This window comes from Cherax quadricarinatus, chromosome 8 (assembly GCF_038502225.1).
Source record: "Cherax quadricarinatus isolate ZL_2023a chromosome 8, ASM3850222v1, whole genome shotgun sequence".
In the NCBI taxonomy this organism is placed as follows: Eukaryota; Metazoa; Arthropoda; class Malacostraca; order Decapoda; family Parastacidae; genus Cherax; species Cherax quadricarinatus.
This window is the reverse complement of record NC_091299.1, coordinates 58,316,281-58,335,002: the sequence shown is the minus strand read 5'-3', so window position 1 is coordinate 58,335,002 and position 18,722 is coordinate 58,316,281. Positions and strand designations below refer to the sequence as shown.

Below are 18,722 nucleotides of genomic sequence, written 5' to 3'. Positions count from 1 at the left end.
TGTCTTTCTATATCACACTTGTTCCTTTTGAGTATTATTCTTATATCATACTTCATATATCATACTGGTGCTTATATACTTGTCCTTTTCACCATCATACTTACACCATACATTTGTACTTTTATATCATAAACGTGTGTTTATATCATACATATGTATTTTTATATCATACTTCTCTCAGTATCATACATATTATGTAATACTTGTGCATTTAATTTATTATACTTTTGTCGTTTTATATGATATTTGCCTTTTTTTCTTGAATATTTTTAGGACTCTGGTGGCCTGGTGGTTAACGCTCTCGCTTCACACGGTGAGGGCCTGGGTTCGATTCCCAGCCAGAGTAGAAACATTGGACGTGTTTCTTTCCACCTGTTGTCTATGTTCCCCATCAGTAAAATGGGTACCTGGGTGTTAGTCGACTGGTGTGGGTCGCATCCTGGGACACTGACCTAAGGAGGCCTGGTCACAGACCGGGCCGCGGGGGCGTTGACCCCCGGAACTCTCTCCAGATAAACTTATAAATTTCAGCCTTTTTTATAGCATATATCTTTCACTTATATCCAGCACCACAATAATGTTGTCCAGCACCACAACAGAGTTGTCCAGCACCACAATAATGTTGTCCACCACCACAATAAAGTTGTCCACCACCACAATAAAGTTGTCCACCACCACAATAAAGTTGTCCACCACCACAATAAAGTTGTCCACCACCACAATAAAGTTGTCCACCACCACAATAAAGTTGTCCACCACCACAATAAAGTTGTCCAGCACACAATGTTTTAGCCTCAATAACTGTACTCGGGAGTTTGTTCCACTCATCCACAACTCTATTACCAAACCAGTGCTTTCCTATATCCTTCCTGAATCTGAATATTTTCAACTTGAAACCATTGCTGCGAGTCCTGTCTTGGCTGGAAATTTTCGGCACGCTATTTACATCCTCTTTATTTATTCCTGTTTTCTATTTATACACCTCGATCATATCCCCCCTAATTCTACGCCTTTCGAGAGAGTGCAGATTCAGGGCCCTCAGTCTATCATAGGGAAGATTTTTGATACATGGGATCATCTTTGTCATCCTCCTCTGTACGTTTTCCAGAGCATTTATATCCATTCTGTAATACGGTGACCAGAACTGAGCAGAATAATCTAAATGAGGCCTAACCGAGGATATATAGAGTTGAAGAACAACCTGAGGACTTCTATTATTTATACTTCTAGATATGAAGCCAAGAATTCTGTTAGCTTTATTGCCAACACTAATGCACTGTCGTCTTGGTTTTAGATTACTGCTAACCAGAACTCCTAAATCCTTTTCGCAGTCAGTAGTATTAAGATCTACATTATTTAGTTTATTTGTGGCATGGTTATTTAACTGTCCAACATTTAGAACTTTGCATTTGTCAATATTAAACTGCATCTGCCACTTCTCCGACCATTGCGTCAGTCTATTTAAATCATCCTGGAGTGCTCTAGTGTCCTCATTAAAATGAATTGGACGGCATATTTTGGTGTCATCAGCAATTTTGCTTATGTCACTTTTTATTCCCTCATCTATGTTGTTTATGTTAATTGTGAACAACAAGGGGCCCAACACTGACTCCTGAGGAACACCGCTTGTGACGTGCCCCATTCTGATTTCTCCCCATTTATGCAAACTCTCTGCTGCCTATTTGTTAACGATGCCTCTACCCAGGAAAAAAATTTCTCTTCCAATTCCGTGTGCCTTAAGTTTCCTCAATAGCCTCTGATGTGAAACTCTATCGAAAGCCTTACTGAAGTCCATATACACAATGTCATAGTCATTACCATGATCTACCTCCTCAAACACCTTAGTGAAAAAAGTTAGTAAATTCGAAAGACAAGAACGCCCCTTTGTAAAACCGTGTTGAGATTCATTAATCAATCTGTGCCTGCCAAGATGGCTACGAATTGCTTCGGCAATTATTGATTCCATAAACTTTCCCACAATGGAGGTAAGGCTTACTGGTCTTACGATTCCAAACTACTGCAAGTCCACACTACCACAAGTCCACACTGCTACAAGTCCACACTGCTACAAGTCCACACTGCTACAAGTCAACAATACTACAAGTCCATGCTACTACAAATCTCCACTGCTACAAGCCCACATTACTACAAGACCACTCTCCTACAAGTGCACACTACTACAAGTCTACGCTACTGCGATTCCAAGCTACTACAAGTCCAAGTCCACACTGCTACAAGTCCACACTACTACAAGTCAACACTACTAGAAGTCAACACTACAAGTCATCACTTCTACAGGTCAGCACTGCTACTCGTCCACGCTACTACAAGTCCTCACTGCTAAAGTCCACACTACAAGTACACACGACTACAAGTTCACACTACAAGTACACACGACTACAAGTTCACACTGCTACAAACCCACTCTGCTACAAATCCACACTACTACAAGTCCACACTGCTACAAAACCACACTACTACAATTCCACAATACTACAAGTCCACGTTACTGCAAGTCCATACTACTACAAGTCCACGCTACTACGATTCCAAGCTACAAGTCTACACAACTACAAGTCCACACTACTACAAGTCCACACTACTACAAGTTCACACTACTACAAGTCCACACTACTACAAGTCCACACTACTACAAGTTCACACTGCTACAAATCCACACTGCTACAAGTCCACACTGCTACAAGTCCACACTATTCCAAGTCCTCACTACAAGTCCAAACTACTACAAGCACACACTACTACAAGTTCAAACTACTACAAATTCACACTGCCCAGACTTCATTACCTTCTACAACCACACGGGCCAAGGCAAACCAGACATCATTCTGGCAAACCGAGCCAGCTCTCTATTTCAACACTACATCTCACCTGGCCCTATTACAGGCCCTGATCACATCCCAGTCATCTTACACATCTCCTCCAACCCTATCCTCATTCCAACCACACCTTCCTTCTCCTACAAGAACGCTGACTGGGATGCTTTCAAACAACACATAGACAATATTAACCTCACCTATGACTACAACAACAAACCTATCTCTGACATCGATACTCAACTTGATCTCATCCAGGACACCATTACACAAGCAGCCAACACGGCAATACCAAAGAAAACTCACACCACTCATTATTCCTTCAAACCGTCACTCAGAACAAGAAGACTAATTTTCTGCTACCACAACCGCTTCCTCTACAACACACACACAGATTTAATCAAGTCTGATTAGATCTCACTTACCTTAGAAACAACATTTTACACAGCCTAGACCAAGACCACAAAAATCACTGGTCACAACTCATACAACAAGCAGACAAACAGCGTATTAAAATCACTAAAGCCTTCTGAAACTTTATCAAAAATATCAGAGGCACAACTCCCACCAACAAATTCAAACACATCACCCACAACAACACACATCTCAGACCCACAGGCTGCTACCAACATCTTCAAACACATCTGGGAGAACATCTTCCACCCTCACCCACCTCACCCTAACGTTATTCAACACATTCAGAACATAGAACACTGGAACACTGCACACACACAAGAAACAACACAAGATAGCCACATACATCTAGACTCTCTTACCTCCTCCCAAGAACTCGACACTCCTTTTACCAACACAGACATTAACACTCTCCTCAGACACCTTCCTCCCAAGGCTCCTGGTGTCTCTGGCCTAAAACACCTTCCTGACTCTATCATTACTGCCTACACAAACCTCCTCAATGCCTCCCTTGTCTCTGGATACTTCCCTTCCCTCTTCAAAGCTGCTACTGCTATCGCCCTTCCTAAACCCAAAAACGACCACTCTGATCCTAGAAACTATCGCCCTATCAGCCTCCTCGAAACTTTAGGAAAACTCTTTGAAAAACTCATCAACCATAACCTTTGCAGATACCTGGAACACAACTCTACTTTCTGATGGCCAGTTTCGCTTCAGAACACACAGATCCACACAGGATGCCATTAACATCATTCTCAACTACATCCACATAAACACAAAACAAAGAAACAGGACAGCCCTGGTTGTAAAAGACGTTGAAAAAGCTTTTGACACTGTCTGGCACGAAGGGCTCAAGTACAAACTCTGCACTAACTTCAACCTGCCTCTCACTACTCGTAAACTCCTCTGCAACTTCCTAGACGGCTGTACCATGAGAATCAAATTTCAAGGCTGTTACTCTGACTACTTCACACTAAATGCCGGAGTACCCCAGGGATCTGTCCTCTCCCCTACCCTCTACATTTTATACACTAACGACATTCCAACATCTGTATACCAAAACACTAGCCTATGCAGACGATATTACACAACTTAAAACTCATGCCAATATAGATACACTCACACACAAAACACAAAATGAGGTCGACAGGATAGCCATCTGGGAACAAAAATGGAGGATCCTCCATTACCTGTCGAGCTCAGAACAGCTGACACCCGCATTTATATCCCCATCACACAATCTGTCACTGTCCTTGGCGTTAATCTTGACTACCTTCTTCGCTTACACGGACACATTCACTCAAGACATGCAATAGCTAGTAAGGCCCTTGCGGGCCTCTACAAGCTGAAACATGCCTCTACAAATCCCTAATACGTCCTCTGATAACTTACTCTCCTCTAGCTCTCTCTCTTGCAGCTAAAACGAACTTACTTAAACTGCAGCTTGTCCAGAACAAGGCGCTGCGCTGGGTGCTTGATGTCAGATGGGAGGACTTCGCCACAAGCGAGTCTCTCCATGCCCAATTAGACATTCCTGCGCTGAATCTGTACTGGAAGACGCTCAGTGACAGACAGATAGACAAACTTGAGACACGACACGACTACTGGACCTCTCTCCTTGACGAAGACATTCGCAGACCCACAAACCAACACAACCTTTTCTACTCCTTGCATGATCCTGCTCCTAACCCTATTTACAAATAACCTTGGATTCGCTGACAGGTACCTTCTATGACAGGTACCATTCTCTGACCCACTTTCGCCTTAGCTTTAGGGTTAAGACATGGCTCAATTCTACACTCCTCTCTAGCGCTAATCTTTGCCTCTCCCACCCTCCCCGCTAACCCCACCAGAGTCCCAAGCTATTTATGGAACTTGCTTCCACTACTTCACTCTCCAGATTATTCCAGTTCCTGACAACTCTAAGACTAAAGAAATACTTCCTAACATCCCTATGACTCATATTGATTTTCAACTTCCAATTGTGTTCCCTTGTTTCTGTATCCCCTCTCTGAAACATTCGTTCAATGCCTCTTAGGATTTTATATGTTGTTATTATGTCCCCTCTATCCCTCCTATCTTCTAGTGTCATCAGGTTGAGTTCCCTTGATCTCTCCTCATAAGACATACCCCTCAGCTCCGGGACTAATCGTGTTGCAAATTTTTGCACTTTCTCCAATTTCGTGACGTGTTTGACTAAGTGAGGGTTCCAACTGGCGCTACATATTCCAGTATAGTCCTTACGTACATGGTGTACAATGTCGTGAATGACTCCTTACTCAGATGTTTAAATGCCAATCTCAGGCTTGCCAATCTCCCATATGCTGCAGCAGTTATTTGATTGAAGTGTGCCTCAGGGGACATGTTCGTTATAATGCTTACCCCAAGATCCTTTTCTTTAACTGACGTTTGCAGCTGTTGGTTTCCTAACCTGTACTCTGTCTGCGGTCTTCTGTGTCCTTCCCAAATCTTCATGACCTTACACTTACTGGGGTTAAACTCCAGGAGCCATTTGTCGGACCATACTTGTAGTTTGTCCAGATCCCCTTGCAATCTTAACTGATCCTCGCCCACTTGTATTCTCCTCATCAGTTTCACATCATCAGCGAACAATCTGAATCTATTCCTTCCACCATGTCATTCACGTATACAAGAAATAGCACCGGGCCTAGGACTGAACCTTGTGGAAGCCCACTCGACACATGCGCCCACTCCGACACTTCAGCACGTACCAACACTCGTTGTTTCCTTCCTGTCAGGTATTCCCTGAACCATTGCAGTACTTTCCCCGTTATTCCTGCCTGCTCCTCTAATTTTTGCACCAGTCTCTTGTGTGGTACTGTGTCAAAAGCCTTCTTGCAATCTAAAAAGATGCAATCTACCCATCCCTCTCTCTCCTGTCTTACTTCTGTTACCTTATCGTAGAACTCAAGTAGATTTGTGACACAAGATTTCCCATCTCTGAAGCCATGCTGACTGTCATGTATGAGCCCAATCTTTTCAATGGGTTCCACTACTTTTCTCCTGATAATCTTTTCCATGACTTCACATACTATACAAGTCAGTGACACTGGTCTGTAGTTTAATGCAGCCTGTCTGTCCTTTTTCTTAAAAATTGGAACTAAATGTGCTGTCTTCCACGCCTCCAGCAACTACCCAGTTTTGATAGATTTGCTGAAGATTGCTGCTAGCGGCACACACAGTTCCTCTACTCCCTCTCTCAGTATCCATGGAGATATGTTATCTGGGCCCACATCCTTTGAGGTATCGAGTTCGTCTAGCAGTTTCTTCACCTCTTCCTTGGTTATGTGTATTGTGTCCAGCACCTGCCGGTGCACCCTACCTCCACAGTTTGCTGGAAGCATTCCTGACTCTGTTGTGAATACTTCTCTAAATCTTTTGTTTAGTTCATCACATTTTTCTTGGTCACTCTTCGTCAGCTCCCCTCCTTCTTTCCTCAGCCTGATTACCTGGTCCTTGACTGTTGTTTTTCTCCTAATGTGACTGTATAACAACTTTAGTTCAGATTTGGCTTTTGATGCTATGTCGTTCCCATATTGCCTCTGGGCCTCTCTCCTTATCCCTGCATATTCGTTTCTGGTTCTTCTGCTCAGCTCCTTGTTTTCTTGAGTCCTTTGTCTTCTATATCTTTTCCATGTTCTAGCACACTTGGCTTTGGCCTCTTTACACCTCCATTTAAACCATGGGCTCACTCTGGTCTTACCGTTTTTTTCTGTTGCCCTTTGGTATGAACCTTTCCTCTGTCTCCCTGCACTTAGTGGTCACTATTTCCATCATTTCATTTACTGTCTTTCCATCTAGTTCTCTTTCCCACTGCACTTCATGTAGGAAACTTTTCATTCCTATGTAGTCCCCTTTTTTGAAGTTCGGTTTCTCTGTTCTTGTGCTGCTGCATTCTCCACTGTTAACTCTACAAGATATTCAAAACTCAGGACATCATGATCACTAGCGCCAAGGGGTCTTTCGTGGGTGATATCCCCTATGTCTGAACTATTCAAGGTGAATATGAGATCCAGCCTTGCTGCAACATCCTCTTCTCTCTCTCTGGTTGTATCCCTAACATATTGGTGCATGAAGTTCTCCAATACAGTCTCCAACATCTTAGCCCTCCATGTTTCTGGTCCCCCATGTGGCTCTAGGTTTTCCCAGTCAATCTCTTTATGATTAAAATCCCCCATAGTAAGCAATTTTGTCCTACCCATATGAGCCCTCCTGGCCACTTCAGCTAGTGTATCCACCATTGCCCTATTTCACACATCATACTGTTCTCTTGTTCTCCTGCTGTTAAGTGATGGGTTATACATCACTGCTATCATCACCTTTGGACCACCAGTCTGAAGTGTTCCTACAATGAAGTCGTCTGTTTCCCTTCTTTCCATTCCTCCCATCTCCTCAAAACTCCACTGGTTTTTTATGAGCAATACTACTCCTCCCCCTCCTCTGTTCTCTCTTTCCTCATAATTTGATATCCATATGGAAAAATTGCATCTGTTATCCCTGTAAGTTTTATTAACTCCACACCTTCTCCTAATTTCCACACTCCGAATTTTCTGCATAATATTTACACCACACATTGCCCTTAGAGAGGACATCTCCACTGCCTCCAACCGTCTCCTCGCTGCTGCATTTACCACCCAAGCTTCACACCCATATAAGAGTGTTGGTACTACTATACTTTCATACATTCCCTTCTTTGCCTCCAAAGATAACGTTTTTTGACTCCACATATACCTCAACGCACCACTCACCTTTTTTCCCTCATCAATTCTATGATTAACCTCATCCTTCATAAATCCATCCGCCGACACGTCAACTCCCAAGTATCTGAAAACATTCACTTCTTCCATACTCCTCCTCCCCAATTTGATATCCAATTTTTCTTTATCTAAATCATTTGACACCCTCATCACCTTACTCTTTTCTATGTTCACTTTCAACTTTCTACCTTTACACACATTCCCAAACTCATCCACTAACCTTTGCAATTTTTCTTTAGAATCTCCCATAAGCACAGTATCATCAGCAAAAAGTAACTGTGTCAATTCCCATTTTAAATTTGATTCCCCAAAATTTAATCCCACCCCTCTCCCGAACACCCTAGCATTTACTTCCTTTACAACCCCATCTATAAATATATTAAACAACCATGGTGACATTACACATCCCTGTCTAAGACCTACTTTTACCGGGAAGTATTCTCCCTCTCTACTACACACCCTAACCTGAGCCTCACTATCCTCATAAAAACTCTTTACAGCATTTAATAACTTACCACCTATTCCATATACTTGCAACATCTGCCACATTGCTCCTCTATCCACTCTATCATATGCCTTTTCTAAATCCATAAATGCAATAAAAACTTCCCTACCTTTATCTAAATACTGTTCACATATATGCTTCAATGTAAACACTTGATCTACACATCCCCTACCCACTCTGAAACCTCCTTGCTCATCCGCAATCCTCCATTCTGTCTTACCTCTAATTCTTTCAATTATAACCCTACCGTACACTTTTCCTGGTATACTCAGTAAGCTTATTCCTCTATAATTTTTACAGTCTCTTTTGTCCCCTTTCCCTTTATATAAAGGGACTATACATGCTCTCCGCCAATCCCTAGGTACCTTCCCCTCTTTCATACATTTATTAAACAGAAGTACCAACCACTTCAACACTATATCCCCCCCTGCTTTTAACATTTCTGTCATGATCCCATCAGTTCCAGCTGCTTTACCCCCTTTCATTTTACGTAATGCCTCACGTACGTCCCCCACACTTACATTCTGCTCTTCTTCACTCCTAAAAGATGGTATACCTCCCTGACCAGTGCATGAAATTACTGCCTCTGTTTCTTCCTTAACATTTAAAAATTCCTCAAAATATTCTCGCCATCTACCTAATACCTCCATCTCCCCATCTACTAACTCCCCTACTCTGTTTTTAACTGACAAATCCATATTTTCCCTAGGCTTTCTTAACTTGTTTAACTCACTCCAAAATTTTTTCTTATTTTCATTAAAATTTCTTGATAGTGCCTCTCCCACTCTATCATCTGCTCTCCTTTTGCACTCTCTCACCACTCTCTTTACCTTTCTTTTACTCTCCATATACTCTGCTCTTCTTATAACACTTCTGCTTTGTAAAAACCTCTCATAAGCTACCTTTTTCTCTTTTATCACACCCTTTACTTCATCATTCCACCAATCACTCCTCTTTCCTCCTGCCCCCACCCTCCTATAACCACAAACTTCTGCCCCACATTCTAATACTGCATTTTTAAAACTATTCCAACCCTCTTCAACCCCCCCCACTACTCATCTTTGCACTAGCCCACCTTTCTGCCAATAGTCACTTATATCTCACCCGAACTTCCTCCTCCCTTAGTTTATACACTTTCACCTCCCTCTTACTTGTTGCCACCTTCCTCTTTTCCCATCTACCTCTTACTCTAACTGAAGCTACAACTAAATAATGATCCGATATATCAGTTGCCCCTCTATAAACATGTACATTCTGGAGCCTACCCATCAACCTTTTATCCACCAATACATAATCTAATAAACTACTTTCATTACGTGCTACATCATACCTTGTATATTTATTTATCCTCTTTTTCATAAAATATGTATTACTTATTACCAAATTTCTTTCTACACATAGCTCAATTAAAGGCTCCCCATTTACATTTACCCCTGGCACCCCAAATTTACCTACTACTCCCTCCATAACATTTTTACCCACTTTAGCATTGAAATCCCCAACCACCATTACTCTCACACTCGATTCAAAACTCCCCACGCATTCACTCAACATTTCCCAAAATCTCTCTCTCTCCTCTACACTTCTCTCTTCTCCAGGTGCATACACGCTTATTATAACCCACTTTTCACATCCAATCTTTATTTTACTCCACATAATCCTTGAATTAATACATTTATAGTCCCTCTTTTCCTGCCATAGCTTATCCTTTAACATTATTGCTACTCCTTCTTTAGCTCTAACTCTATTTGAAACCCCTGACCTAATCCCATTTATTCCTCTCCACTGAAACTCTCCCACCCCCTTCAGCTTTGTTTCACTTAAAGCCAGGACATCCAGCTTCTTCTCATTCATAACATCCACAATCATCTCTTTCTTATCATCTGCACAACATCCACGCACATTCAGACTTCCCACTTTGACAATTTTCTTCTTCTTATTCCTTTTAGTAATCTTTACAGGAAAAGGGGTTACTAGCCCATTGTTCCCGGCATTTTAGTTGACTTTTACAACACGCATGGCTTACGGAGGAAAGATTCTTATTCCACTTCCCCATGGATATAAAAGGAAAATTAATAAGACCAAGAACTATTAAGATAAAATCAAAGAAAACTCAGATGAGTGTGTATAAATAAATGTGTACATGTATGTGTAGTGTGACCTAAGTGTAAGTAGAAAGTAGCAAGACGTACCTGTAATCTTGCATATTTATGAGACAGACAAAAGACATCAGCAATCCTACCATCATGTAAAACAATCACAGGCTTTTGTTTTACACTCACTTGGCAGGACGGTAGTACCTCCCTGGGTGGTTGCTGTCTACCATATATATATATATATATATATATATATATAGACATATATATATATATATATATATATATATATATATATATATATATATATATATATATATATATATATATATATATATATATATATATATATATATATATATATATATATATATATATATATATATATATATATATATATATATATAATATATATATATATATATATATATATATATATATATATATATATATATATATATATATAAACAAACCGGCTGTATCCCACCGAGGAGGCAGGGTGGCCCAAAAAGAAAAATTTAGTAATGTATACAGGAAAAGAGGTTACTAGCCCCTTGTTTCCAGCACACTGGTCGCCTCTTACGACATGCATGGCTTACGGTGGAAGAATTCTATTGTCTCAGATATGTAATATAGGTAAAGTGAGCAGGTCTCAGCTATTTTGCATGACTGATTATTTACAGTCACACAAAACACCCAGAACTCACCACGTGGAGGTGGCTGCTCTTCGAGTTCCTTTTTTTTTTTTTTTTTTTTTTTTTTTTTTTTTTTTTTTTTTTTTTTTTTTGTTTTTTTTTTTTTTTTTTTTTTTTTAGATCCTACACCTACTAGATGTTCATTTTATGGAACCTCCGGCACTTTTCCATGCTCTGGCTCTAGCACGACTCTTCTCGGCTGCAGACCGCCTTGCTTCTGCTACCAGGCTAACTGGTTTGATATGGTTGGAGACAGCACTGTGGGTCTTCTTTGTCTTGGTCTGGCCAGGGACCTCTGTCCGGAACTTTGTCTTAGTCTGGCCAGGAACTTCTGTCCAGAATTTGGTCTTGGTTTGGCCAGGGACTTCTCTCTTGGAGGGCTTCAAACATTTGATGATGTTTTGGATTTGAGCAATGATCTCCAAGAGGGAAGGGCGTTTCAGTGGGTCACTTTGCCTGGCCTGCTCTGCTAGCGTTTCAAGTTCCTGGGGGACTTCATCACATTTTGTTCTAATATCTAAATACATTTTGCCCATTGCATACACATCGGCAGGTGGTGTACAAGGTTGTCCATCGGCCACTTCAGGAGCTGCGTGTGGGAATCGTTCAGGATCAGGAGAAGCAAAAGTCTCAATTACTTCCCCATTTCGTCTTGCTCTTCCAAAATCAATTATAGATACTTTATAATTACCGATGGATCCTGAAACAATGATGTTATCAGGTTTGATATCGTTATGTATGTATCCTTTGTCATGAACTTCTTTCACAGCCAATGCCAACTTCAGGAAAACTTTCATTGCTTCCCTGGCCCCACAGTTGGCTAAAAAGTTTTCAAGAGTGTGTTTACATTCAAAGGTGGTTACGAAGGCTGGGACATCCTTACACACTGCTACCAGGCGAGGACACCCTCCAGCTCCAGACAGATATCGCAGTCTGGAAGCCTCTGACTTGTATTTCTGAAGAAGAAAATCTGACTTTCCCAGTTTGACTACATATTGAGTCCCACAGGCGTGTTTAGGCTCGATGAGGTAGGCATCACCTGTCATCCCTCCTCCCAGGTATTCCATTTTTCCTGCCAAGTAGCGAGCTTCAAAGCGGTCATACTTGAGGTATTCAAACTGACTCTCAGAATCCATGATGAACAAGAACAACAATTAGTCAAAGTCTAATCGTAGATTTTTAGGTGAATGTAAGAGACAGCTTTCTGAACAGCTCCACATATGCCATTAAGTTAATATAGTGAAGCTAGTTGCTGCTCTGAAGTGAGTGAATTTAGTTAAGATTTGTGATAATCATAGTTATGAAGGTGAGCCGGGCTATGAGATGAAGATGAAGTGAGGAATTAAGCGAATTGGACAGGTTTGTGTCATGAAAACGACTTGTAAAGTGAAAATGTAGTATTGTGTGGTGAAGATGAGTAATATTATTGGTGGTGTGGCGTGGTGGGGTAATGTAGCGAGGTAACGTAGTGATTGTAGTTCAGAAATTACAGTGCGGTGGTGGACATGTGAAGTGATAGTAGTGCAATGCAATGTGATAATAGTAGTATTAATAGTAGTAAATATAGAGAAGGTGATGCTGGTTTGGTGGTGATGCTGGTATAGTGCAGTGATGGCAGTATCCTTCAGTGTAAACAAACCATAACATGGGTGGAGATTGAACCCGCAGTCAGAGAGTCGTAAAGTATAAATACCCGTCCTGCTCTACTTCTCGTTAGTGTGACTTTGTAAATTGTCCAATTTGGACCGAAACGTCGTCGTAAGCTCCTCTCTTCTATGTGCGGGTTATTTGTGTACAATTAATATCTTAAAAAAATAATTGAAATGTCCACATAAAATTGATACCTAAAAGACATTTAACAACCACATGGATAATTAACAACCACAGGGACAATTAACAGCCTTAAGACTATTAACATCCCCACAATACAATGAACATCTCACATAAATCAGTTTTGCTATAGCCCCATCAGTGCCCTTTTTATTTCCTTCAGACTAATAATATGCTTCCTGGACACACCTCTCTACACGACCCTCAGCCATCTCTGACACACTACATATATTTTGTTCCTTTAGTATTGTCGTCCCAGCTACCTAGTCAATCAGGCTGTGAGTCGTGTCTCCAGTCTAACTCACAGTTACGGTATAGTGGATAGAGGTAAAACTTGTTCTTCTCCCTAGTGCTCTTTCTGTTCTTAAATGAGATTATTCTAGAGAGCTCTAAAATTAGAACATAAGAAGAATAAACATTTGAAAGAAGGAGCACTGCAGCTTGCCTACTGGCCCATGCTAGGCAGCTCTAACTCACACTCATAGGAACATAAAGAAGGAGCACTGCTGCAGACCTACTGGGACAAACTAGGAAGACCCAACTCGCACCACTCCAAACCCACTCATGTACTTGTCTAACCTATTCATAAATTTACACATTTTAGCTTCAATGACGCCACTCGGGAGTTTGTTCCACTCATCCATAACTCCGTTACCTAACCAATGCTTTCCATTATCCTTTCTAAATCTATTTTTTTCTAATTTGCTAGTCCTGTCCTGATTAAACATTTTTAACATGTTATTTACATCCCCTTTTGTTATTTCTGTTTTCCATTTATACACCTCAACTATATCATCTTTAATTCTACGCCTGTAAAGAGAATGTGCAGATTCAGCGCCCTCTGTCTATTATCGCAGGAAAGATTTCTGATACATTGGATCAACTTTGGTATCGTATTAATGTTGGTAGAATTACCGACAATATGTTAAGTAAAAAGACAAAAGTGCAACTATTGTGACATTTTATTGTGGTAACGTTTCGCTCTCCATGAGCTTTATTATGCAGTTACAGCTTGATAAAACTCACGGAAAACGAAACGTTGCCACAATAAAATGTCACAGTAGCACTTTTGCCCTTTTACCCAACTACTAGTGACAACAGGAAACGTGCGACACGAATCCTCAACAAAACCAACAACAATGAAGTTGAAGAAAAACCTCAAGTTACATTGGTTTACCGGTCAGCGATGTTTTAACTAACGATTAAAGAATTTTTGACACAAAACCAGTTAAAATGTCCACCATCTCTTCAGCTACTATTTAAAACCTAGTACAGAAAAGCCAAGAATGACTCTGACACGAGCGCAGGAGTATACACTGCCATGTGGGGTGTGTGACAAAGTGCATGTGGGGGAAACAGCCAGATCTCTGGATGTTGGGATCAGGGAACACAAAAACGCTTGCAGCAATATGGCCGTAAAAACTCGTGTGGTCACACAGTTCAACATAGGGACGATGTTGGCTGCCTCATGAGTTTCAGTGAGGTTAGACTAGTGATTAAGAAAGACGATTTAAGACGGCGAAAGTTCATAGTAGCTGCCCCAATTACGGTCAGCAACACTATCCATCAAAAGTCCAGTAAATACAGTATCCCCAAATTGGTAATCAAGAGGATATTACTCATTTCGGAGACCACTGTAACATGATGTCGACAGGTCTTTCTCCAGCCCAACCCCTCTGATCCCAATTACTACCACTACTACTTCTGCTACTATTACTTCTACTACTACTACTACTACTACTACTACTAATACTACTGCAATTACTACTACTACCACAACTAGTGCTACCCACGAGACATTTCCCCTGTTAAGTAAAAGGACATAAGTGCAACTAATGTGACATTTTACTGTTGCAACATTTCGTTCTCCAGGAGCTTCGTCAAGTTGTTACAAAGCTCCTGGAGAGCGAAACGTTGTCACACTAAAATGTCACATTAGTTACACTTGTGTCCTTTTACTTAACATATTGTCGGTAATTCTATATACTCTATATACTCGTTTTCTTAGTTATCTCTGAATTAGGACTGAAGAAGCCAATCGTGGCGAAACGTTTCCTTTAATACAGTGGTTCCCAAACTGGGGGTAAATTACCCCCTGGGGGTAATTTAACCATTTTTGGGGGGTAATGGAGGGGTGACAGAAAAAAAGTCATGAATTCTGAAAATCAAGAAAACAATGCGGTACCCGGTATGAGGATTATTGTTAACTTTGTCTTAGTATATAAAGTTGTAAAGTAAACCTATTATAAGTAAGTAATAAAGTTAAACCAAATAACAATAAACATCAAAAACTAATATACAGTATTAGAAAAGAAGAAATATATAGGTAAGTGTGTGGAAACCCAAAAGTATTTTGACAAGTATGCTTCAGGACAAAAGTCACTCAGTAGCCCAGATCGACCTGTCCAGTACGCGTCACTCACTTCCTGAGGCTGCCTCTATTTCACACTGTCAGTTTATCTGTGAGCATCAGCCGAGGTAGACATAAGCTGGTATGTATGTGTACTTCCCTGTGCAGTATATAGTTAGTATTTACCCACTGTTACTGTGAATTTATAGCTATTATTAATTTTATATATAATGTATGTGTGGTTCTTACGTTTTCAATGGTTTTGCTAGGATTAGCAGAGTATGCGAGGCTGTATACGTTCACTGTAGTCTCGCGCTACACGGTGCTCTTGTGCTGACAAGCATGATACTTGCAGCCTGACAATTTTGAATGTATGCGTGTGTGCTTGCATCAGTGAACTTGTGTTAGCTGCCATGCGAGAAATTATGTACCTTGCGTTTTGCAGTGTATGCATGGATATTCTTCTTTTTCTGCAGATTGAACAAGAAAATGTCCAAAAAGCGCACCTACACTGACGCCTTTCTTCGCCATGGCTTTGTGAATTTAACTTCTGGTGGAGAGGATCGGCCACAATGTGTGGCATGTCACAAAGTGTTGACAAATGAAAGCCTCAAGCCATCAAAACTCTCAGCTCACCTCCAGAAGTGCCATCCAAATCTTCAAAATAAGGATCAGGCTTATTTTCAGCGCCAGGCTGTAGCACTGAAGAATATCCAGTTCGGCTCATCTGGAATTCAAGCCCAAAAGCTTCAAGCTGCGGTCGAAGCATCCTACTGTGTTGCATATAAAATTGCCGAACAACAGAAATGCCACACCATTGCAGAGAATCTGATTATGCCTTGTGCATACGAGATGGTAAGCAAGGTATGTGGGGAGGATCAAGCGAAGAAACTGAGTGTCATATCTCTATCAAACAACACCATCCGCCGACGAGTCGATGACATGCCATCAGATATCCTGTCCCAAGTTACAACAGAGATCAAGGAAAGCTCATATGGCAAATTCTCCTTGCGATTTGATGAATCGTGTGACGTAGCCAGTTGTGCTGTTCTTGGGTTCGTCCGTTACGTCCACCAGGACAAGATCAAAGAAGAGTTCCTATTATGCGAGGATCTGCTGACAACCACAAAGGGAGAAGATGTCTTCAATATCATCAACAGTTTCTTTACCAAGAATGGATTGGATTGGAACAGCGTTCAACAGGTAGGAAACGATGTTTATATAAAGTCTAAATTAGTATAAATACAATGAATTACACGGCATATAGTCATATACAGTTTTATTTATTGTACAAGTAACTGTAGTGTAGCTAATATTTTGTACATGATTCACACAAAAAATATCGTGCCTGTCGTACTGAAATACTCAAGTACCGAAATAATTAATTAAAACCATATAATTATAACGCAAAAGATAAGTAACAATGACTAACTGACGCAGTCTATAATAATTTTTCTTTTTATTCCAGGTCTCCGTCGATGGAGCACCGTCGATGATGGGTGGTCATCGTGGATTACGGGGCCTCATACAAGCTATCAATCCAGAAATTTCTGTAGATCACTGCATCATTCATCGGTACTCTCTTGGATCGAAAAGCCTGCCTGGTAATCTGAAGTTAGTGTTTGAAGATGTGTTGAAAATCGTCAACTTCATCAAGTCCAGAGATGTGAATTCGCGCATATTCAAGGAGCTGTGCAAGGAAATGGGAGAGCAGTATCAAGTTCTGCTCTACCACACCGATGTTCGCTGGTTGTCACGAGGCAAGGTTGTACGTCGAGTCATTGAGCTCCGAAAAGCTGTTCAGGAATTCCTGGAACAAAAAGGATCTCCTTTTGCTACCAAGTTCACCGATAAGGAGTGGCTTGCTCGACTTTGTTACTTGGCTGACATATTTGCGGAGCTGAACAGTGGTAATCTGCAACTCCAGGGCCGAAACACGACTGTCATTGATGCCCATCACACTGTGACTGCATTTCTGGGGAAACTGAGACTCTGGATTCGGCGCTTGGAGAAAGGAGTGATCGCCCAGTTTCCCACCCTAGACCAGTTTGTTGAGGAGAATAGTCATGATACTGGATCACTTCTACAGGCCATCAACAAAGAAATGAGCGACCATTTGAAGGGGCTTGAAACAAGCATGCATCACTACTTTCCAGAGAGTGACCAAGAAACAGCCACTCTTCAGTGGATCATTCATCCCTTCTCTGTACCTGATGATGCCATTCATGATGATGATTTCCCTGCAAAGGAGGAGTGGATCACAATGCGAGCCAATGAAGCCTTGAAAATCGAATTCCAAAACCAAAATGCAGATTCCTTTTGGATTTCAGGACTACCTGACTCGCCAACTCTGTCCAAGAGAGCCTTGAAGTTGTTGGTATCATTCTCAACAACGTATCTGTGCGAGAAGGGCTTCTCAACTGTGCTGGGTATGAAAACAAAAAAGAGGACTCGCTTGAATGTTGCAAACGATGCCAGGCTGGCACTTTCAACCACGAAGCCAAGAATTCCTAAACTAGCTTCAAGTATGCAACTCCATCCATCCCACTGATGTTCTTGACATCTTTGGTAATAGTCATTAGAGATGCACAATGTTCAAATACAATAAATAAAAGAAAATATCTCAAGTGTTTTAATTTAGCCATATATATCAATAATAACAACATTTTGTGAAAGGGGTAACATGCTTTATGTGGCATGTTAAATTGGGTAACAAGCTGAAAAAGTTTGGGAACCACTGCTTTAATAAATAACCTGAACTGTACATAAATGTCTTTTTCCACACTTTGGCATCCTTCTCTACCCATTCTGTAATACAGTGACCAAAACTGTGCTGCATAATCTAAATGAGGCCTAACCAATGATTACCTGGATTATTCTTTGATATACATAACCTGAGGACTCATGTTATTTATACGTCTTTATATGAAGCCAAGAATTCTATTCGCTTTATTGCAAACACTTATGCACTGTTGTCTTGCCTTTAGATTACTTCTAACCAGGACACCTAAATCTTATTGCATTCATTGATTAAGATCAACGTTGTTTGGATTATTGCCATGGTTACTTTCTTTTCCAAGGTTACATTATACTGCACACTGCATCAGTCTATTCAAATCTTCCTGTAGCGCCCTAGAGTTCTCGTCAGAATTAATTCGATGGCCTGTTTTGGTGTCATTGGCAAACCTGCTCATATCGCTTTTTATTCATCTATGTACTT

General features: G+C 40.9%; 1 protein-coding gene across 1 annotated transcript; it reads left to right on the top strand.

Moving 5' to 3' along the window:
* The first annotated feature begins 15,693 nt into the window (after positions 1 to 15,693).
* LOC138852421 (protein FAM200C-like) lies at positions 15,694 to 18,248 on the top strand. Its single transcript, XM_070083059.1, has 2 exons — positions 15,694 to 16,705; positions 16,971 to 18,248. Exons 1-2 carry the CDS (start codon positions 15,992 to 15,994, stop codon positions 18,051 to 18,053), a joined length of 1,797 nt encoding a protein of 598 aa, XP_069939160.1. The 5' UTR covers positions 15,694 to 15,991; the 3' UTR covers positions 18,054 to 18,248.
* Positions 18,249 to 18,722: the final 474 nt, after the last annotated feature.

What these genes read in the sequence shown, in the direction of transcription:
- LOC138852421 (XM_070083059.1), top strand. Translation starts at nt 15,992, where the DNA reads ATGTCCAAAAAGCGCACCTACACTGACGCCTTTCTTCGCCATGGCTTT. An exon ending in ATTGGAACAGCGTTCAACAG is followed by an intron (nt 16,706 to 16,970) that starts GTAGGAAACGAT and finishes TTTTTATTCCAG; the next exon opens with GTCTCCGTCGATGGAGCACC.